This window comes from Capricornis sumatraensis, chromosome 1, assembly GCF_032405125.1.
Source record: "Capricornis sumatraensis isolate serow.1 chromosome 1, serow.2, whole genome shotgun sequence".
Lineage (NCBI taxonomy): Eukaryota > Metazoa > Chordata > Mammalia > Artiodactyla > Bovidae > Capricornis > Capricornis sumatraensis.
The window spans coordinates 218644889-218667670 of record NC_091069.1 but is presented as its reverse complement, the minus strand read 5'-3'; the positions used below and the strand labels follow the sequence as shown (position 1 = coordinate 218667670).

The following is a 22782-nucleotide window of genomic DNA, read 5'->3' as shown; positions in this document are numbered from 1 at the left end:
ATCAATTCTTCAGTGCTCACCTTTCTTTGTAGTCCAACTCTCACAAAGCTATGGAAAAACCATAGGTTTGACTAAATGGACCTTTGTTGGCAAAGTAATGTCTTTGCTTTTGAATATGCTATCTAGGTTGGTCATAACTTTTCTTCCAAAGAGCAAGCGTCTTTTAATTTCATAGCTGCAGTCACCATCTGCAGTGATTTTGGAGCCCCCAAAAATAGTCTACCACTGTTTCTCCATCTATTTGCCATGAAGTGATAGGACCAGATACCATGATCTTAGTTTTGTGAATGTTGAGCTTTAAGCCAACTTTTTCACTCTCCTCTTTCACTTTCATCAAGAGGCTCTTTAGTTCTTCTTCACTTTCTGCCATAAGGGTAATGTCATCTGCATATCTGAGATTATTGATATTTCTCCTGGCAATCCTGATTCTGGCTTGTGCTTCCTCCAGCCGAGCATTTCTCATGATGTACTCTGCATAGAAGTTAAATAAGCAGGGTGACAATATACAGCCTTGACATACTCCTTTCCCTATTTGGAACTAGTCTACTTGGAACACTGTTTGGAACAGTATGGTTCACGTACTGTTGAAGCCCGGCTTGGAGAATTTTGAGCATTACTTTACTAGCATGTAGGAACCGTGAACTTCCAGATGTTAAAGCTGGTTTTAGAAAAGGCAGAGGAACCAGAGATCAAATTGCCAAAATCCGCTGGATCATCAAAAAAGCAAGAGAGTTCCAAGAAAACATCTATTTCTGCTTTATTGACTATGCCAAAACCTTTGCGTGGATCACAACAAACTCTGGAAAATTCTGAAGGAGATGGGAATACCAGACCACCTGACCTTCCTCTTGAGAAATCTGTATCCATGTCAGGAAGCAATAGTTAGAACTGGACATGGAACAACAGACTTGTTCCAAATAGGAAAAGGAGTGCATCAAGGCTGTATATTGTCACGCTGCTTATTTAACTTATATGCAGAGTACATCATGAGAAACGTTGGGCTGGAAGAAGCACAAGCTGGAATCAAGATTGCCAGGAGAAATATCAATAACCTCAGATATGCAGATGACACCACCCTTATGGCAGAAAGTAAAGAATAGCTAAAGAGCCTCTTGATGAAAGTGAAAGAGGAGAGTGAAAAAGTTGGCTTAAAGCTCAACATTCAGAAAACAAAGATCATGTCATCTGGTCCCATCACTTCATGGGAAATAGATGGGGAAACAGTCAAATAGTGGCAGACTTTATTTTTGGGGGCTCCAAAATCACTGCAGATGGTGATTGCAGCCATGAAATTAAAAGATGCTTACTCCTTTGAAGAAAAGCTATGACCAACCTAGATAGCATATTAAAAAGCAGAGACATTACTTTGTCAACAAAGGTCTGTCCAGTCAAGGCTATTGTTTTTTCAGTAGTCAAGTATGGATGTGAGAGTTGGACGATAAAGAAAGCTGAGTGCTGAAGAACTGATGCTTTTGAACTGTGATGTTGGAGAAGACTTTTGAGAGTCCCTTGGACTGCAAGGAGATCCAACCAGTCCATCCTAAAGGAGATCAGTCCTGGGTGTTCATTGGAAAGACTGATGTTGAAGCTGAACCTCCAATACTTTGGCCACCTGATGCAAAGAACTGACTTATTGGGAAAGACCCTGATGGTGGGAAAGATTGAAGGCGGGAGGAGAAAGGGACAACAGAGGGATGAGATGGTTGGATGGCATCACAGACTTGATGGACATGAGTTTGGGTAAACCCTGGGAGTTGGTGATGGACAGGGAGGCCTGGTGGGCTGCAGTCCATGGGGTCGCAAAGAGTCAGACACGACTGAGCCATTGAACTGAACTGACTGAGATGAGTGCAATTGTGTGGTAGTTTGAGCATTCTTTGGCATTGCCTTTCTTTGGGATTGGAATGAAAACTGACCTTTTCCAGTCCTTCAGCCACTGCTGAGTTTTCCAAATTTGCTGGCATATTGAGTGCAGCACTTTCACAGCATCATCTGTTAGAATTTGAAATACTCAACTGGAATTCCATCACCTCCACTAGCTTTGATCGTAGTGATGCTCCCTAAGGCCCACTTGACTTCTCATTCCAGGATGTCTGACTCTAGGTGAGTGATCATACCATTCTGATTATCCGGGTCATGAAGATCTTTTTTGTATAGTTCTTCTGTGTATTCTTGCCATTTCTTCTTAATATCTTCTGCTTCTCTTAGGTCCATACCATTTCTGTCCTTTATTGTGCCCATCTTTACATGAAGTATTCTCTTGGTATCTCTAATTCTCTTGAAGAGATCTCTAGTCTTTCCCATTCTATTGTTTTTCTATATTTCTTTGCACTGATCACCGAGGAAGGCTTTCTTATCTCTCCTTGCTATTCTTTGGAACTCTGCATTCAATTGGGTATATCGTTCCTTTTCTCCATTGCCTTTAGCTTCTCTTCTTTTCACAGCTATTTGTAAGGCCTCCTCAGACAACGATTTTGCCTTTTTGCATTTCTTTTTCTTGGGGATGGTTTGATCACTGCCTCCTGCACAATGTCACGAACCTCCGTCCATAGTTCACCAGGCACTCTGTCTAACAGATCTAATTCCTTGAATCTATTTCTCACTTCCACTCTATAATCAATAAGGGATTTGATTTAGGTCATACCTGAATGCTTTAGTGGTTTTCCCTACTTTCTTCAGTTTAAGTCTGAACCCTGTTCATAATTCCTGTTAATTCATTTGCACGGAAATGTATCAGGGATCTACTAAGTAAGGATCAACATTAAAGAAAATTAAACTTACAACAAAGTGCCACAACACAAAGCTTCTTGCTATCCAGTGGCAATCATTTATTTCAGATTACATTATTTTCCTGAGAGTCTTCCTAGGAGCACTTGACACCTGAAGAAGTCTCTTTAAAATACACATACACATTCATACACACAGGACCAGAAAACTGGCCTCTATGGAATGTACATGTATAAATTTAGAAATCTTTCTTTTGATATTTCCCCAAATTCCATTTTCAGTCAGCAAACCATTGATGTTATTTGAAAGCATGGCATACAGATAAAAAAGGGGGATCCTAAGATATTGGAAGCTATTGGCATTCATAGGCAGACCATGGATTGCCTCTTCTTGAGGTAGACCAGTAGCTGGTTTCTAGTGAAGCTAGAATTCCACCATGCCTAATCATGTCTGATAACTAGTGGAGTGGTTGTGTCTTGAGTCTGTTTGCTGAGAGGGCCAGGGTCCTCCCGAGATAGATAGAGCTCATCTCAGAGGAATAAAAAGTCAAGCTCAACACAAATGTCTGTTGAAGAAAACCTTTCCCATTGGAGAAGTGATTCTGTATGCAGTCCAGTTTTTGCTATTGTGGCTCTCCCCCCAAACCAGGCTCACTGGTCCTTGTGGTTCTTCGTAGAGGAAGGCATGGAGATAAAATCAAGAGAGCTCACCTGGAGGGACCATGAGCCCTCTTGGGACTCCTCTAAGACAGTGACTGATGGAAGAGAGCATGTTCCCTGCACCAGAGGTTGTGGATGGGATCCAGGAAAGGAGGCTGTGGAGGCAAAGCCAGTATATTGGAGGCCTAAGGAGAGTGGGCCTGTACAGAAGACACTTGTGTAGTTACCTTCCATACTGTGCCAGGGACTCGGAAAGGATCAGTGCACTTAGAAATATGGGTTGTCATGACACGAGGCCATTCACACTTATAGGCTGGAAAGGCGAGAAGGAATAGGCCTGATCCATCCAGGTATGCCTGGAGTAGGAAAGGGCAACCCACTCCAGTATTCTTCCCTTGAAAGTTTCATTGACAGCAGAGCCTGACAGGCTAGAGTCCATGGGTGAGTCGGGTCGCAAAATGTTGGACACAACTGAGCACACACACACACACATCTAAGCATGGTACTGTCTTCACTTGCTGATACTGAGTTCTCTTGTTTTCATTTTCCATGTTTCTCTTGTCTAATCTGGTAGTTCTTCCCTTGGATGGACATTAGAATCACTCAGGAAGCATTAAAAGATGCTGGAACCACCTCAAAGGTTTTGATTGATCCGGGATCTATACTTTGCATCTTTATGTTTAAAAGGCTTCTAAGGTGATTCACATGGTTAACCAGAGTTGAAAGTTGTTGCTGTTAAATATATCATGGAAAATCTCTCTCCATCATCCATCCTGCTCTATCTAGAGGAGGGTTAGGCAAGAACCCTGCTACGTGTCTACCTCAAGAAGAGCTCTCCTGGGTGTGCCTCTGTCTGCTTGTTCCTCTGTGAAGAATTTATCTCTTTCCCTGTCCTTCTTCCTGGCCCCTACAGACTCCACATTCTGATGCCTTCTCCTTTCTTGGACTCTGCGCTAGTTTCTGGTGATAAGCTCAACAATGAGGGGAGGAGACGAGGTGAAGAAGAGGGCAGGGCAAGGAGAGAATAAAGGGTAACTGGGAAGAAGTGGAGGAGGAGAGAGGGATGGCGCACGCTCACTGCTTCTCACACACTCCAGCTATGGCCAGAGTGTGGAGGGGAGAGTGTGAGTGGGGAGCCGCACACACCCAAGTGTAAGTTCTGGGTCTCCTTTACTTACTAGCTTCTGGATCTCGGGGAAGCTACTTTTTTGGCTGGTTTTCTTTTTGGCTGCCCTGGGTCTTTCTTGTGGTGCACAGGCTTTCTCTAGTTGTGGACCACAGGACCCACAAGCTCACAGAATGTGGGCTTCAGTAGTTGCGGTGTCTGAGTGCGGGCTTAGTTGCTTTGCAGCATGTGGGATCTTACTTCCCTGACTAGAGATCAAACCTGTGTCCCCTGCATTGGAAGGCAGATTCTTTTTTTTTTTTTTTTTTTCTTAAATGGAAGTCAGATTCTTAACCACTGGACTACCAGGGACGTCCAGGAACTACTTATTCTTTTACAACTAGAAAGTGGGGAAGCTCAGGGATTCAAAACAAGTTTGACTGATTTAAGAACTCTAAACATTTTCTCAGCTTATGTAGCATTTTCTAATCCATACCCATATGATAGACCCTGGTAATGAATACAGCAATTAATAATGTCCCAGATGGTAGTTGAGCTTGTTTTTAAATTCCTATGGTCAAACAAGTTGGGCAAATGTTACAAAAAGATTAGTTGGAGAAAAAAACAGTGTGCCATTTATTATCAGCCTAAAACATTCAGAATTGTCATTCATGAGAAATAAGCTCATTATTAATAAAAGATTACTTTTCTTGTCTTTATGTGACTATTTTCTTAAATTAAAAATAAACTCTTTTCTTATTGTAAAAGCAAAGCATGTTCATCTAATACAAATTGGAAAATAGAGATAAGCAAATAACACAAAATTAAACACACTCATAATCCCTCTACCGGGATATAATTGTTGTAAAGACCTTTTAGACTGTCTCTGTTTTTATGCAGATTTTCAAAAAATCATAATATACACTTTTTTTCACCTTTATAAACATCTGGTCAACATCATTTCATGTCAATACATAGGCATTTGCTACATCATTTTTGTGCCTGTTTATGAAAGTAAAATAATTTTGTTTGTTTTTAAACCACATTTGTTTACTCAGAAGTCAGAAACTCACAGATTAGGAAACATCTGAAGAGCCCCAGGTGTGGCTTTGTGGAGAGGTTGAGTAATTCAAAACAAAGCGCAAAGTATAAAAACAATTACAATCAGTTTGACAGTGGTGGGTCTGTTTCCTATGGCCCTCCTACCCGTGAGTCTGCTGCTGACTTCAAAGGAAAGCCAGCACAGAGGAGGTCCAGAGGATAAGGTGCAAAACGAGAATCAAAACCCACAATAAGAGATTAAAGGAAGGTTGATCAAAGCCCCAGCATGAAAGAGCTAGCCCATGACTTGCCTTGGCCCATGGCCCCAAAATATTCATCAGAACAGAACTTTCTTTGATGTGATTGGAAGCTCCTGTGCTCCGATGAGCTCTCTGGTCAAAGGGGAACTTTAAAAGTGGCACAGAAAGGGTTGGCAGAGGTGTGCTCGCTCTCGCTCTCTCTCTCTCGTCTGCACATACCTCACAAATTGCTTGAATGCTGCTTCTTTGGTTTGTTGTCCAGACGTAAGTAGTTTCACTGGGTATCAAGTGAGGAATTCACCCTAAGATGGGAAGGATCATCTTTTTCATTGTGGGAGGTGAGACTGTGTGAATGTGGCATGTATTTGCGCTCATTTGCGCTCATGAATGTGGAACTTCAGCCACTGCTCCTCCTTTTCATTCGGGGTGGGTCAGTATGTGTTCGATGCCCTCCTGAAAGAAAGTGAAAGTGAAGTCGCTCAGTCGTGTCCGACTCTTTGCAACCCCGTGGACTGTAGGCTACCAGGCTTCTCCATCCCTGGGATTCTCCAGGCAAGAATACTGGAGTGGGTTACCATTTCCTTCTCCAGGGGAACTTCCCGACCCAGGGATCGAACCCAGGTCTCCCACATTGGAGGCAGACGTTTTAACCTCTGAGCATGATGCCCTCCTAACTAGGAGTCTATGGCTCTTTGTGGTGTTAGGATAGAAGCCATCTAGAGAATAGAAGAAAGTAGAAGTACTTTCAAAATGGTGGTTGTCTTTACAACATTCAGCTTACACTTTTTAAAGTATGTTGAAAGACAGGAGTTGTATAAATTGCTAAAAAATGTGTGCTGAGAATGTCTTTAGATAGTAGTCCTTTCAGGTTCCAGCTTTCTGGCTTTTCACTTTACATAATAATCTTCTATTATTTAAGGTCTTTATTTTTATTTCCCCTGTCATCCTATCTTCATTTCCTTAAAAGTTTAAGAGATTTTCATTTTCTCCTTTTTAGGATCTATTTCTTAATCTTTACCGAAGTTTCAAGTTAGAATTTTTACTGACAAGTCTGGATCAAGCACAGTGTTAGGCTCTGAGAGAAAACTGGAAATTGTATCTCTACCTTTACGGGAACCACAATCCAGGTGAAGAGGCAATGGATTTTCCAACAGAAAAATGGATGTCAGCCAGTATGGGCTTTGTAGGGACCGTCCTTCATGAAAAAAAAGGATTTGAACTGGGCCTTGAACAAGCCTAAAATTTCTGAATGTGAAAAAGTAAAAAAGGATATTTTGACAAGGTTTGAGCCAACATAGTCAAAGTTACAGAAATGGAGAAATGTAAGATGTTTCATAGCATAAAATGAATACATTCATTTAATTGGGGCAGATGGCTCATGTAAGAAAGTGGTAAGAGAAGCTTCACTAGGTATATTAAGGTTAGATTATGCTATGAATCTGGATTTTATTATGAATACGAGATGATTGAGTACTTTGTAGTGGAATATTAAATAGTTTGGAGTGGAAAATCTCATACTGAAATGCTAGGATAGTGTGAATCCATTTGACATGTGGGATGGATGGCATGGGGAGAGGCCTGGGGCCATACTTTGGTGAAAGGACATGAATAGAGCCTTAGAGAGGAAGGCCTAGGAAAGAATGGGAACTGTGGGAACTGGAAGTGCGGGATTGACTCTGGAGGCTGTGAAATGAGAACTGGTCTGACCTGCAGGAACTGGGGAAGGAGATGTGTAGGAGGAACAAGTAAAGGACTCATTGATGATTCAGTAATGTCATCATACAGACAACGCATTTTACTGAGCATTCCAGGTGACAGGAATACAAAGAGGTTGAGTTCATCAACAGAATGGTTAGGAAGACTCAGCAGGTATTCACATGAGAAATTCAAAATAGCCTAATCTAGAGCATTTAAGACGGAGTGAGACAGTGACCTCCCAGGAGTTCAGAGAAAGAAATTTTCCCTATGGTTTGGAAGAGATGGGACAGAAGCTGAACCTTGAATAGTGGGTAGAATTTGGAAAGAATGGGAGAAGTTAAAAGGGTCAAGTTTCTACTCAGCCATAAAAAGGAACAAAATTGTGCCATTTACAGAGACATGGGTAGACCTTGAGCATGTCATATGGTGGGAAGTAAGTCAGAAGGAGGAGAAAAAAATCGTATATTAACACATATATGTGGAATCTAGGAAAATGGTACAGATGAACCTATTTGCAAAGCAGAAATAAAGACACAAACATACGGATACCAAGGCGAGGAAAGAGAAGATGGGATGAACTGGGAGACTAGGATTGACATGTTTATGCTACTATGTATAAAATAAATAACTAACAGGAACCTACTGCATGGCACAGGGAACTCTACTCGTTGCTCTGTGGTGACAAAGAGGGAATATATATTTATGTATAGCTGATTCACTTTTCTGTACAGGAGAAACTAACACAACATTACAAAGGAACTGTACTCCAATAAAACTGTTTTTTTAAACAAGGGTGGAGTGAGGAGGAGAGAAACAAAGATGCAGGGTAGAGAAGCACAGGAGTGTTTGTTCCATGCGGCAAAACCCACCTGGCCAAAGTACAGTGTTTTTGTGAAAGCCCAGAGAGGAAAAAGGGTTTCCCTGGTGGCTCAGACGGTAAAGCATTTACCTGCAATGCGGGAGACCCGGGTTTGATTCCTGGCTCAGGGAGATCCCCTGGAGAAGGAAATGGCAATCCACTCCAGCATTCTTGCCTGGAAAATCCCATGGATGGAGGAGCCTGATAGGCTACAGTCCATGGGGTCGCAAAGAGTCGGATATGACTGAGTGACTTCACATAGAGAGGAAAAAAGAGAGAAGGTAGAGACTTTTGATTAGCCAAGTTCAAGAGTTCATAATTTAACCTGGGCAGTGTCAAGCCACTGACATTTTTGAGCAAGGGAGTAGCTAGAGCAAAGGGTCTTTGGGGAAGTTTAACTTGTGAAAGATATGCAACATATGTATAGAAGTAGAGAGATAGTACTATGAAGAGCAAGAGGAGTAGTTGGGTGATGTCTAGTCAAAAGGGATGAAGATGTAAACTAGGTTGACATTGATTGTCTAGAGTATAGGAAAAAGGCTAAAGGGTTACTGATAGCCCAAGAGAGAGCATGAAACACAGAATTCTACTCAAGATTTCAAACCTGGGAGGCTGTGATAACAATTGAACAGCTTGCCAAAGTACAAACATCCAGAGAGGACTGGTTTGGAGGCGACCCAGAGAGTTTAGTCTTAAAGAGATGGAGACTGAGATGACAGCCAGGCAAACGTGTCCAGAAAGGGTCAGAAGCAGGGGCTCGAGGCTCAGCTGGAAGACAGATTTACTATTCCAAGCTGGAAAAATCCACACAGCTCAGCAGTTCTTTAAAAGTGTTTAATTAATTAATTTATTCAGAAGGCAAAGTATTTTCAAAAGCTCACTTGAGAACTTATACTTTCTTGATGCAGATGAATTCTCAATTGCTCTTTTGTTTTCCTTGCAAAACAGTTCAACTTGTATGAGAAAGAATGTGGGGAGGGCAATGGTAGGGTTTTCTCACTATTTCAGGTGTAGAAATTGTGAGCACAGGAGTCCTGTACATAATATAATATTTTTCTCTTCATACATCTCTTTATTAATTGAGACACCTAGTACAGTCAGTGTTTTGCACATTGTAAATACTCAACATTGGTTGATTTGTTTTTTCATCATAATTCTCAAAGATAAAATCATGGATGAAAGAAAAACTAAAAAAAAAAAAAAAGAAAAACTAACAAGCTTACAGCTAATTGTATAATGTCAGACTCTACATAAACAAATGCAAATTGGATATCCAGTATGAACTGCAGAAATTTTGTAAACAGAATATTAACTATAGCTTCAGATCTTTACTGAAACAATAAAATTCATTAACAATCCCACATGCCTTAGAGCCTCGTAGATGGTCAAAGGTCACAGCACCTTGAAGAACAAAGTCAGCAGCCAAAGTTATCAGAGTGTAGAGTGACTCCAGGCCCAGGACGGCTAAGGCAGGCCTGCATTCTTTCTTTCATCTGAGGTAGAAACTAGCAAGACACTTGGTTATTTAAAGAAAGAGATAAGATGCAGGATAGGAGGACCCAGACCTCTCAAGAACAAAACCAACCAACTATAGAAAAGGAAGAAGGAGTATACACAGGTAATATTCATCATTCAACCGAAGTCCACAGTTCCACAAGTAAAAAGAAGAGCATCAGTCCAGTTGACTTGATCATAAAGAAGTAACGTGTCTTTTTTTTTCCCCTTCCAAACTACTTATGAAACAAACCCTTCACTGTATCTCATCCTTTCTCTGGTCTTTCAGCCGCTCGACTGATCCAGAACATGGATGCCACTGTTGAGCCTTGTGCAGACTTTTTCAAATATGCTTGCGGAGGCTGGTTGAAACGTAACGTCATTCCTGAGACCAGCTCTCGTTACAGTAACTTTGACATTTTAAGAGATGAATTAGAAGTCGTTTTGAAAGGTTAGTGAAGTTTAAGTCTATGTATCAAAGATTTCTGTCTTAATATATCCATTTTAAGGCCTTCCCAGGTGGCTCAGTGGTAGAGAATCTGCCTGCCAGTGCAGGAGATGTGGGTTCGGTCCCCCAGGGTCAGGAAGATCCCCTGAAGAAGGAAATGGCAGCCCATTCCATTACTCTTGCCTGAGAAATCCCATGGACAGAAAAGCCTGGTGGGCCATAGTCTATGGGGTCACAAAAGAGTCAGGCACAACTTAGCAACTAATAACATCCATTTTCAAGATTTTACTTAGGAGTGTAAAAGTCATTACAGGGAGTGTCACACAAAATTAAAAGTTGATAATCCCTCCAAGTTTTGTGGACCATTGCTGAGTCACTCTAAGAATGGAAGACACTAAAATGAATATGTTGGCATTTCAGCATTCCTGCTTTCATTTGTATATAACATGATAAATGCTGTATTATCCATGAAGGTGGCATCTTTATGCATTTTACAGGAGAAATTAAATGATTTCTGCTAAACAGGACATGCATGTTTTTTCTACCCTGGCCCTGTGTTGAAGTTGCTATATTACCAAGATTTGCCTTCCAGACTAGGTATATCTGTTCTAACCCAGATATAATCAAGACATTCTCCCTGGGAAGTTGAGGAAGTTGTGTCTAGTCCTTTGTTATCCTATATTCTGTGTTCTCGTTTAGAAGTTACTTTGTAAAAATAAAAACTTTTTTTTTTTTTTTTTTTACTATTTTTTAATATCCAAGCAAGTAGAACATTTCATTTGGAGCATGAACAGTATGATCACACAAAAATAATTACCCTCCAACCATCAAGAAGACTATCATATTAAATTCAAAATTCCAAAAGAAATTTGTTTTCTTTTTAATCTCAATATCAGAAAAAGTAACTTCTGTACGGCAGAGCAGTACATATCACTGTTCACCAGAAACTAATAATCTAGTCCAAAAGACTTTCATTTAAGTTGACTAATGAAAGTAACTCCTCCTTCTCTACCAGGAATAATGATCTCATAAGATGGCAACTCCCTCTCCTGTTCCAGGAGTTGCCATCTCCCTCTCCTGGAATGGGAGAGGTATGAACACATACAAGTTGCTGTGTTGTTGTTTTTTTTTAACCAAACTTGCATTGAAAATATTCTTTAGAGCTGCAAATGAACAATTATACTGATGTGTTTTACCAACACTCCATTTCAGATGTCCTTCAGGAACCCAAAACTGAAGATATAATAGCAGTGCAGAAAGCAAAAATGTTATATAGATCTTGTATAAATGAAAGTAAGTGCTCTTTATTTTATTTTACTAGGAGTATGCCAAAATATGTATAGACTTCATAATATATTTATATTCATTATTTTTTAAAGCTGCTATTGAGAGCAGAGGCGGAGAACCTCTGCTCAGACTGTTGCCAGATATATATGATTGGCCAGTGGCGCTAGAAAACTGGGAACAAAAATATGGTAAGACAGTCTTCCCTTTAAAAAAAATTATTTCTGTATAAAATCTGTTATTATTATACTATAGTATCATATTAATGCATTAAGCATCTAATAATATACTTCACCTTTCATTTCTTTAGGTTCTTTGTGGACAGCTGAGAAATCTATTGCACAACTGAATTCTAAATATGGAAAAAAAGTCATTATTAATTTTTTTGTTGGCACTGATGATAAAAACTCTACGAATCATATAATTCATGTAAGTTTGTATGGCCAACAGCCAGAGTTATCTTTAAATTGTGACAAAACATTCACATGCATTGTTGTTATTGATATTTTGAAATAAGGCTTATTTTTATTTGAATTGTAGGAACAAAGTGGTAATAAATTCAAGGACAGATACCTGGATTTCCAATTTTGAAACTGTTTTCTTGATGCTGTGTTTTAGACATTCAACTTTCCTTTCTGCTATCTTTGTTTAGACAGTTCTCCCTTTATAAAAATAAATATAAGAAATGAAAGATTTTAGGTCTCTCCTGTTTAGAAAAGGGGCTTCCCTGGTGGCTCAGTGGTAAAGAACCCACCTGCCAATACAGGAGACTTGAGTTTGATCCCTGGGGCAGGAAGATTCCCTGGAGGAGGGCATGGCAGTCCACTCCAGTATTCTTGGCTTGGGAAATCCCAGGGGCAGAGGAGCCTGGTGGGCTACAGTCCACGGAGTCACAAAGAGTTGGACACAACTTAGTGACTAAACAACAACAATTTAGAAAAGGCACTTGATTCCTCTGTATGTTCATGAAAGGAGCATGGTCTAGTCTATATAAGTAATACAGGTTAGAAATCAGAAATTTCTAATTGACTCCAACAAGATCATAAAAATGGGATTTTGAACATAATTTTGATGCTTGCTACATCTGTACTTTTTTTCCCAGTTAAAGTAAGCAAAATGTCATTCTTTTTAAAGGGCTTTATTTGATTTTTTTTAGAGTATAAACCATTCATTTAGGTTAACCTAAGACATCGCCTAAGATGAGATTAGTACTTAATAAGTATGTTTGGAGTGGAGTAAAACATTTACAGAGCTTTTCTTTAGTCTCCTGTAAAAGAAACTACCAAAAGTTACAGGTCACAGAAGCTTATGTATGTCTCAGTTATATAAATCCTTATGGTCATTTTTATTAAAACCATGAAAACAATTGAACCTGACTCGTCTGCAGTGGATCCTTTCTGCCTTCCTAGAGTCTCTCCTTTGGCTGTGGAATGCCAGCATCCTGCTTGATCACCATATGAGGGTTGCTAAGGAGGCTCAGAAGGTTAGAGAAGGAACAGGACCCCTCCTGTGGGGATGTCTTCTGGTTCTTTTCCCGCCAGTCTTCTGGGTTCTGTTTCTTTTATATTGCCCTGTTTCTTTACACTGCTAGGATTCTCACTTCCACCCATAAATGCTCTAGTTTACTTTACCCACTTACTGTGCAGCATGTAGAAGGGAATCTCACAAAGCTGCGAGGATGTCTAGGAGCTTTTGTGAGGTATCCAGGGTGGAGTGGAGCAGAGATAGGTTACCTCTTTCATATGCTCAGCTGGCAGCTGGTTCTGCTGATGTCCTGAGCGGGGCAGCTCTGAAGAGAACTGAAGAGGAGTCTCCTCTGTCCTCTTAGGGTGTTGTGTGTGTGTGTGTTTGTTGCTCAGTCATGTCCGACTCTTTGTCATCTCATGGATTATAACCCACCAGGCTCCTCTTCTGTAGGGATTCTCCAGGCAAGAATACTAACACATTCCCTTCTCCATGGAATCTTCCCGACCCAGGGATTGAACCCCGATCTCCTGCATTGCAGGCAGATTTTTACCAACTGAGCTACCAAGGAAGCCCCCTCTTAGGGTAGAGAGTCTCAAAAAAATCTCTGGCAAGATTTCTACTAGCTTAGAATTTCTTGAGTCACCATAGAGGTTTTCTACCTTTTATTTATTTATTTATTTTTTCCCATTACAGTTAAGGGTAGGGGCAGAAGAAAACATCCAGCAAGGGAGTATATTAGAAACTCAGGGACCTGAAATGTCCTATAAAAGTATAAAACTCTCCAGCCCTAGATTCTAATGTGTATTTGTTTATCTCTCCCGTTGTTATACATTAAACTCCTTCCCCATATGGTTTTTGTGGGTTTAAGATTTCCCTGGTTTCTCTCGAATATCTGTAATATGATCTTCCGATTGCCTCACCTACCCATCAGTTTAACACTGAGAAATATTATGGAAACCATTTCTTAATTGTATATTCATTCAGTGTTATCTTGTTATATAGAGCGAGAGCATTAAGATCTTGCTTACACATAGGTAGGCATGCTCATAATTTGTCAACTGAATATTTTCTTCTTTGAACATTTTTTATAGATTGACCAACCTCAACTTGGCCTGCCTTCCAGAGACTACTATGAGTGCACTGCAGCATATAAAGAGGTAAACCAAAAACCCAACAAAACTAAGCTACATAATTTAAACTTAACCCTCTATCTTCTTCACTAAGGCAGATACTGAAACTCATACGTAATAGTGAGGTTCCTTTGACTGAGTATTCTCAACAGAACAAATGAAGATCTTTTAAGAAACAAATAAACTTGAAATTCCTTCTTTGTGTCTTGATTCTTAGTATTTAAGTCATGTGGCCCATTTTTAAAAGTCAATTTTATTTACTTATTTTTAACTTTTAATTTTATATTGGAGTATAGCCCATTAACAGTGGGCTATAGTTGTAATAGTTTCAGGGGAACAATGAAGGGGCTCAGCATACATATGTTGTTCAGTCGCTAAGCTCTGTCCTCCCCTTTGTGAAAGCCCTGTCCTACCCTTTGTGACCCCATGAACTGCAACACACCAGGCTTCCCTGTCCCTCACTATCTCCCACAATTTGCTTAAACTCATGTCCATTGAGTCGATGATGCCTTCCAACTATCTCATCCTCTGTCGCACTCCTCTCCTCCTGTCCTCAATCTTTTCCAGCATCACGGTCTTTTCTAATGAATGAGTCATCTCTTCACATCAGGTAGCCAGAGTATTGGAGCTTCAGCTTCAGCATCAGTCATTCAATGAATATTCAGGACTGATTTCCCTTAGGATTGACTGATTTGATCGTGCTGTCCAAGGGACTCCTAAGAGTCTTCTTTAGTACCACAGTTCAAAAACATCAATTCTTTGGTGCTTAGCTTTCTTTATGGTCCAACCCTCACATCTGTACATGACTACTAGAAAAACTACAACTTTGACTATATGAACCTTTGTTGGCAAAATAATGTCTCTGCTTTTTAATACTCAGTCTAGGTTTGTCATAGTTTTTTTTCCAAGGAGCAAGCGTCTTTTACTTTCATGGCTAAAGTCACAGTGATTTTGGAGCCCAAGAAAATAAAATCTGTTGTGTTTCTACTTTTTTCCCATCTGTTTGCCATGAAGTAATGGTGGACCAGATGCTATGATCTTCAGTTTTTGAATGTTAAGTTTTAAGTCAGTTCTTTTACTCTCCTCTTTCACCATCAAGAGGTTCTTTAGTTCTTCACTTTCTGCCATTAAAGTGGTGTCATCTGCATATCAGCAGCCATATCATGGTGTATCCATTCTCCCTGAAAAGCCAATTTTAAATGTCTTATTTTCTGTATAAATTCAAATGATTTTAAAAATGAACAGGTGAATCATGGTCTAGGTCAGTGCCAGTGAAGACCGGGGAATGGTCCAGTAAGTACATACATTGTACTCAGCACCATTCTTCTAGAGCCTTCCTATTTGACTTTCAGAGGGCTACCCACATAGGAGCATTGGGTTCAGACAAACCTTTGTGGCCACCTTCTGACTCTGTTCACACCCGACAACACTGCTTCTTATTGTCTCACAGCCTTGCCTTGCTCAAGCTGGTGTTGGTGTGCACTTGCTTGTTGATACAAAGGAACCACAGAAGATAAACTTAGCAGTGTAATGTATTAAGTATTTGGGGAAGGTTTGGTTCCATAAATGTTTTCTCTCCTAATTTGAGGCTCAGAAGTAAGTTTAGTTACCTTTTATTCTAAGGGGTCAGAGGTGGTGTGGCTGAAATTACTTCTTAATTAAAATGATTAACTCTATATGTTCACACTGAGTGTGCATTTTGCCTCATTATTAAGTTCAAAAGCCATGGAATAAATTCACTATAAAGTGAATTTATTTAAAGCCACTCTTTCAGCATTGAAATGAAGAAAAAGATATATATAAAAAGATATATATATAAAAGATATATATAAAAAGATATATATAAAAGTGAATTTATTTAAAGCCACTCTTTATGAGTGGCTACACAGCATTGAAATGAAGAAAAAGATATATATAAAAAGATATATATAAAAGTCCACAATTAATGTCATAGACAATCAAATGGGTGTGGGATATTTGAGTTCTTGACAATGCAGGTATCGTGTGGGTTGCAGTTGTTGGCTTTACAAGCTATCTAGCTGCTTCCTATTGCAGAGTTGAGGGTGATTGAAGAATTTTGGTTCATTATACTACATTTTCATTGTTATTAACTGGAATGTTTTTCAAATTTAGGATTTTGTCCTAAAAACATACTGAATTTATCCAACCTTATAAAGATATGTGAGGACTTCCCTGGTAACTCAGTGGCAAAAAATTTGCCTGCCAATCCAGGAGATGTCAGTTCAGTCCCTGGTCCAGGATGATCCCTTGGAGAAGGAAATGGCTGCCCACTCCAGTATTCTTGCCTGGGAAATCCTGTGGACAGAGGAGACTGGCGGGCTCCAGTCCATGGGGACTCAAAAAAGTCAGACATGACTTAGCAACTAAACAACAACTAAAAGGATACATATTTTTTGTATTTTAACATTCCTGATATCAAGGTATACCTGGCAGTCAGTGTATACACGTAATGTGATAAAGTTTCCTTTTTGCATTTTTTTCATTTGGAAAGGATCCTGTTGTTAAGAGGATGGTGTGTTTGTGCATTTTGTATTCAATATTGTCTCATAATTAATAGAATGTCATAATCTAGGTCATAGGTTTGAGTCATAGAGAGGCATTTTGTATAACCTGTGGCTAATTTTTAAAAAATTTTATATTAGTTGCCAAGATTTTATAAAAATTGAAGATTTTACTTGAGAATCCAGATCTCCTGATAAATTACCAGGATTGGAAACCCTGGACCTACATCCCCATGTGGTTGTGGGACAGAGTTTTTTTATGGTTGTTCCTTCAGATAGGGCCTTTGTTCTCCAGACTTGGGCAGTCCTCATCAAGATAATTCACTGATTTTTATTGACTTTGTGGTTTCTCTAGACATTTGAGTTTGTAAATTAGTTGGGATCTTAAAGCAAGAGAGAAGTTCATTTCTGTCTCGAGAGATAGGAAGCTCTCTTCATGGGAATGGCCAGGAGCACTGTTTTCTTTGACCTATTGCTCTAATATCAACCTCCTCAGGTGTTTTATTTGTAGTCCGTTTGGTCAAAGTTGGTTCATCAGTGCCCTGTTCACATTTCAGTTCATAGGAAAAAAAAAAAGAGGTAGTGATAGACAAGCAATTTCTTGTTTTTAAGTGATGCAGAAGTTGTATACATTCCACTGCTTAGAATATTGTCATGCGGACACAGCTAAGTATCAGTGAAGCTGAGAAATGTAGTATTAAACAAGTGGCCATGTGTATGTCTTATTACAATTTAGTTAATGGGAACAAGATTCTATTACTGAAAAGAAGAGGAGCTCAGACCAAAGATATTTATATTTGGCAGGCTCTACTACCCATTGCATCCACTGGTCAGGAAAATACTTATAGTCAAAATATTTATAGTCAAGCAATGGAGTGGAGATTAAATCTGGAATTAGTAATGTGATTAGAGTTGATAAGTGAGAAATCCAAGGCCCAAAGGTTGTCAGTCTTTGCCAGAATGCTCAGTCAACAATAGTAGAACCAGAGTTGGAACTTTAGTCCCTATCTTCTGTTCATCCATCACCTCATTCCAACTTCCTAAGGGTAGTATTCCATAGTAGTAGAATTCTTTACATGAACAAATGATTTAGAAAACTCAGTAGCACTAGCACTTTCAGCTAGAAAGTTACTGTTGGCTCAAATTAGGTGCCCTCTCGTGATCTGGATAAGAGAAGCAAACACAGCATGCTGGCTGCCTTACCCCGCTTCCATAACTATGGCTATATGGTCACTGCACTCTTTCCTCCTAACCTCTGACCTCAGAATATGCCTCGGCTTAGTGCTCCAAGCTCCAAGCAATGTCCTGCCAGTTGCGAGGAGTCTACATATAATATGGAATTCTTTTTTTTTTAATGAGATGAAATTCTGTCATCTGAAAATGGGTAATTGCTAGAACATTTCTGTACTCTTCTCATCTTAAAATCCATTCTTTTGGAGTGTTAGGAGTAGGGGGAAGAGTATATATGGAGAAAATTCTAATTTTCTACTTATTTCCCTCATGATAATTGCTACTCTTTCCCAGTCATTACTACCTGTAATCCCTCACTTGGTTTCATCTGCATCCCCAGCCAGCTATCAAATAAAAGTTCATTCTAGTTTTTCGGGAGGGGGGTTCATGTTTGGGATCGCATGTATACCCGTGGTGGATTCATGTCAATGTATGGCAAAACCAAGACAGTATTGTAAAGTAAAATAAAGTAAAAATAAAAATTTAAAAAAAAATTAATAAATAAATCCCAAACCAAAAAAGAAAAAAAAGTTCATTCTAGTTTTTCCACTACTCTGCTATCTCTGAAAGAATTCTGTCCCTTCAAGTACTTTGTTTTTAGGGTTTTATCATTCATGGAGAAAAAATAGTGAAAAATATAGGGTAACTAACACTAGTGGAGAATTTATAAAGCTAGACTAAATCTCGATATCATTGTATCAGCATAACAATGGTTTTCATTGATTTTTTCACTTATATTCTTTTTTAATTCTTTCTACAATTTATTTATTTTTAATTGGCAGATAATTGCTGTACAGTACTATGTTGGTTTCTGACATATATATGACATGAAACAGCCATAGGTATACTTATGTCCCCTTCCTCTTGAACCTCCATCCCACCCTCAGCCCCATCCCACCTCTCTAGGTTGCTCACTTATATACTTTTATGTATGCTGTTTCCTTTGCCAAGAACACTACACACACACACACACACACACACACACACACACACACATGTGCGTGCCATCTGGCCAGTCCTCCTCTTTTTCTCCTAATCCATTTAGTCTAAGTTTGAATTTTATTTACTCATGAAGGCCTTTCCTGGAGCTTTTGTCTAGATGAAGGACATATATGTTCTCATAGCATGCAGATTTCTATATACTCTATTTAATGTCTATTGCAGAATCTATGGATGAATGGTTGAGAGGGAAGATGTCAAGGAGGACAGGAAAGGTGCTTTATCTTTGACTAGAGAAGACTGGCTTCTTTGTCTGTCACTCTAGCCAGTGATTTTCACACTGTGATATGGCATTTGGTTTGCAGATATGTCTCAGGGGCTGGGGAAGAGGAAGCATCCCTTTCTGATCAAAGGGACTCTACTTATAGATTGCCTTGATCAAATCATTACCTAAGGCCATCTACCCCAGGTCTTTTTTGATCCCTCTTTCTAGGGAATCATCTTACAATTCTACAACCAGACTTATGAGCAATGAAAACAGCACCTGTAATTACAAGGAGGTCCATTCCACTACACTGAAGTATTTGGGGGCTTCTGATATCCTAGGAATGGAATTTTTGTGTTCTAATATTTGTTTGGCATCCAAAATAGTAAAATGTGTCATTATACCACTAAGTGATGAAAATAGGTAATGCATTTTTTTTTCAAGAACTATGTCTAACCTCCTTCCTTAAAACAAAACCTGTTTTTCTCTTGTTAAAAAAACAAACAAACAAACTCGCTGCTTTTCAAACCTGTGTGCTTTTATTCAGCAGTTTTGAATGTTATATTTTGAGAAATACATATTATATTCCTCTCGTTATTGTTCTGAACTTAAATACCTCAGTTCCTTTTTGTTTTCTGTACTTTCCCTCCTAAAGAGGGAATAGGCCTTAAAGGCAATAGCAACTCAAAGAAATATATTCTTGTATTTTTTACATGATAGTATCATATATTTTCATATTATATTTACTTATGCACAGACTTTAAGAGCTAAATGGGACATTAAAGAATTTAGTTCAACTCCTCATTTTAAAACTAAGAAAATAGAGACCCAAATAAGCAAAATGATTTGCTCAAGTCATGGATTAGAAGATCCATATGTCAGGAACATTAATTATATGGAATAGAAACCTACTCTAACTTAAATTCTGTAAAAAAATGTTTTCTGTTTGTTTGCCACACCTAACTAACTGTAAAGTTCCAGGGATGAATCAAGCATGATTAGCTCCAGGGGTTCAACTGAATCATCTTAACTCTTTTTCCCATTCTCAAGGCTCTACTTTCTGCTGTGTTGGAGTCCTTTTCTAGCAGGCTATTTCTGTTGCAGCATCAAAGATAATCCTTGGCAGCTTTGCAATCTAGAGAAAAGAAATCCCATCTCTGTTACTTTCTATCAATTTCTGAGGAAAGGGCTCTGATCCTGACCGAGCCACCTGCCCTTCTCTTGACCAAGCACTGTGTCCAGGGAACCAGGCTCTCTGGATAGCTGTTTGGTACTGTCCACCCATCTCAGTGGCTCAGGAAAGTAGATCCCTTGATTGACTGTCAACCCATCTCAATGGCTCAGGAAAGTAGACCCCTTTTCCACCAAGAAGAAAGAGAACAGAGGGTTCTGTTGTGAGAAGTTGTTGGGAAATAGCTTCTGTGTAGCTCCGCTTGTCATGATCCTGTCTTCTGATTCCCAACTAGTTTTACTTCTAGATGGTGAAATTTCTAAAAAAAGAAAAAGACCTGGAGAGCAGCTCTCATTGAAAATAGTGAATTAAGCTGGCTCGTGTGGATGACACAAGGTGCCAAACTAGACAAACACTGTCTTTTTCCAAGAGTTTACAGTGTAAAACTGATAACACAGCGTCCCTCCAGCCAAATATTAGGCGAAAGGCCACATAGACATCTGTGTAGACACTGAACAAATAAATACATTTATTAAAAAAATTGGGATTTAATTGTGCTCTCAAAATGGTTTCATTAAGGAGCCACTCATGCTGGAAGTCTCTTGCTGGAGAGATAGAACTTTACTTCAGAGGTATTCTGATTATCTGAAGACATCGCTTAATGACACACTGCTACCTCAGAGGACAGAAGTAATGAGATTTGAAACAACTCTATCCTGTACAAGAGTATACATTTTTCTATGCTAGGAAAACAATATGAGAGATACCCATTGCCCATAAAAAAATAATCGTCCCATTCACAGAATTTTAAAATGGAACCAACCAGCTACTTCGTGTGAGAAAGTGCTTGCATACGATTCACCGAAAGGAATAGCAACCTTAATTTTCTTGAAAAATCACACCTTCAGAAGAGTTTTTACACTCTATTTGGGAGAATGGAATTGGTTTCAAATCTTCTCTTTCTCTACCTCCTTAGTGTTGCAAGGCTAATTGTTATCTTGTCCTCCTTCATAGGGAAATCTACAGGTTAGGTGACCAACATATTGGAGCTTAATTGGATTGTAGCTATGTTTATGTTCTATGTTTGTCTGAGAAGGTAGAATAAGCCGCAAGAGTGGTTTCTGAATGTTCGGACCACTTTGCGTGTGCCAGTGACAGTGATCTGTGTAGCCACACCTTCATGTATACATTCTTAAAGATTCATTTTACTTGTTTATGCATTAACAAAACATCTGAATAGAGCATTTCAGGGCTAAAATAAAAGTGAGAAAATCTCTCATCTAGTTAACGAAAACCTGAGGAGGTAGCAAAGGAGTTTGAGATTAGAAGCTGTATGGTATATTGCTATGAGGCAAGGCAGGGTAGGAAGAAGAGGTGAGAGTTATGAAGAAATTTAGAGCAGTTAGAAAAAAATGATGTTCATTAAAAAAAAAAAAAAGGTAAAAAGGAAACACTTTAGGGATGAAGAAAGAGGACTTAGAATACGGCTGAGATGCTTAGAAGCCAAAAAGAGATGATCCAAGGCTTGTGTACTGAATAAGAGAAATCACACTCCAGGGAAATTCTCTAAGCTGTACCTACTCTGGAAATAGCACAAACTGAGATTTTCAGTCCTTTAGTTGAGCAGGATTTAGAACTTGGGTAAACCAGAGAAGATTTTGTTTGCCTGCTTACCCAAAATACAAGCTCAAAGAAACTGCTCTGGACTTGGACTATGATTAGGAGGCTGATGACACAGTGAGGGAAATTTACTCAGTATACTTACAATTTAACTATATTTTTATTGAGCTTCTACTATGTGACAGATACTCCTCTGGACAGGAAGGATATCAAGGAAACAGGCAGAAATGGTCTTTAATTCACATAGAATTCTCATGTTCTAATCAGAGGAGATAGACGATAAAAAATAATTTAAGGAAATAGGTGAATGGAGGCAGTGTTATAAAAGGTGAATGACTGACGTTCCAGATCAGTGGATAATTTAGATGTGATTTGGATTGGTTTTTTAAAAGGATTGCTCTGACTGCTGCTTGGTTGACTTGATAAAACATGTCCTGCAAGGGAAACTGCTGACCTCATTTTGTTCTTTCTGGGCATCAGGTGACTAATAGTCAGGAGGTTTCACCCAAGTATCTCTGTTTAACAAAACATAAAGGAGCTTTTGAACTTGGGACTTACTGGATATGTCAAGGGAAATTTTTTAGATCAACTGAACTCAGTTTGTAAAAAGAAGTACATGCACCTTCCCAAACATAGGCAACAAACCTTAGAAGTTGCACAATAAATTCTCATGTGAATCTGCAGGTGCTCTCATTAATAACCTGACAAAAGCCTCTGACCATCCCCATGTTTGTCCACAGTGGATTCTCTTGTGTCCTATGTTTCTCCTATTTCTGAGTCCTGCTCGCATCTGGGGACTTTCTCACTTCCTGTCTCCAGGAATCACTGTGTGATTCTGTATGTCTGTATCCATCTTTGGAGAG

At 39.2% G+C, this 22782-nt stretch overlaps 1 protein-coding gene across 1 annotated transcript in view; it reads left to right on the top strand.

Moving 5' to 3' along the window:
* Positions 1 to 22782, top strand: part of MME (membrane metalloendopeptidase) — a 102010-nt gene that overhangs the window by 22944 nt on the left and 56284 nt on the right. The window contains exons 3-7 of the mRNA XM_068972329.1: positions 10133 to 10294; positions 11504 to 11584; positions 11671 to 11766; positions 11886 to 12004; positions 14134 to 14199. Of these exons, the coding sequence (XP_068828430.1) occupies positions 10133 to 10294; positions 11504 to 11584; positions 11671 to 11766; positions 11886 to 12004; positions 14134 to 14199 (524 nt within the window). The remainder of the gene's footprint in view (positions 1 to 10132; positions 10295 to 11503; positions 11585 to 11670; positions 11767 to 11885; positions 12005 to 14133; positions 14200 to 22782) is intronic.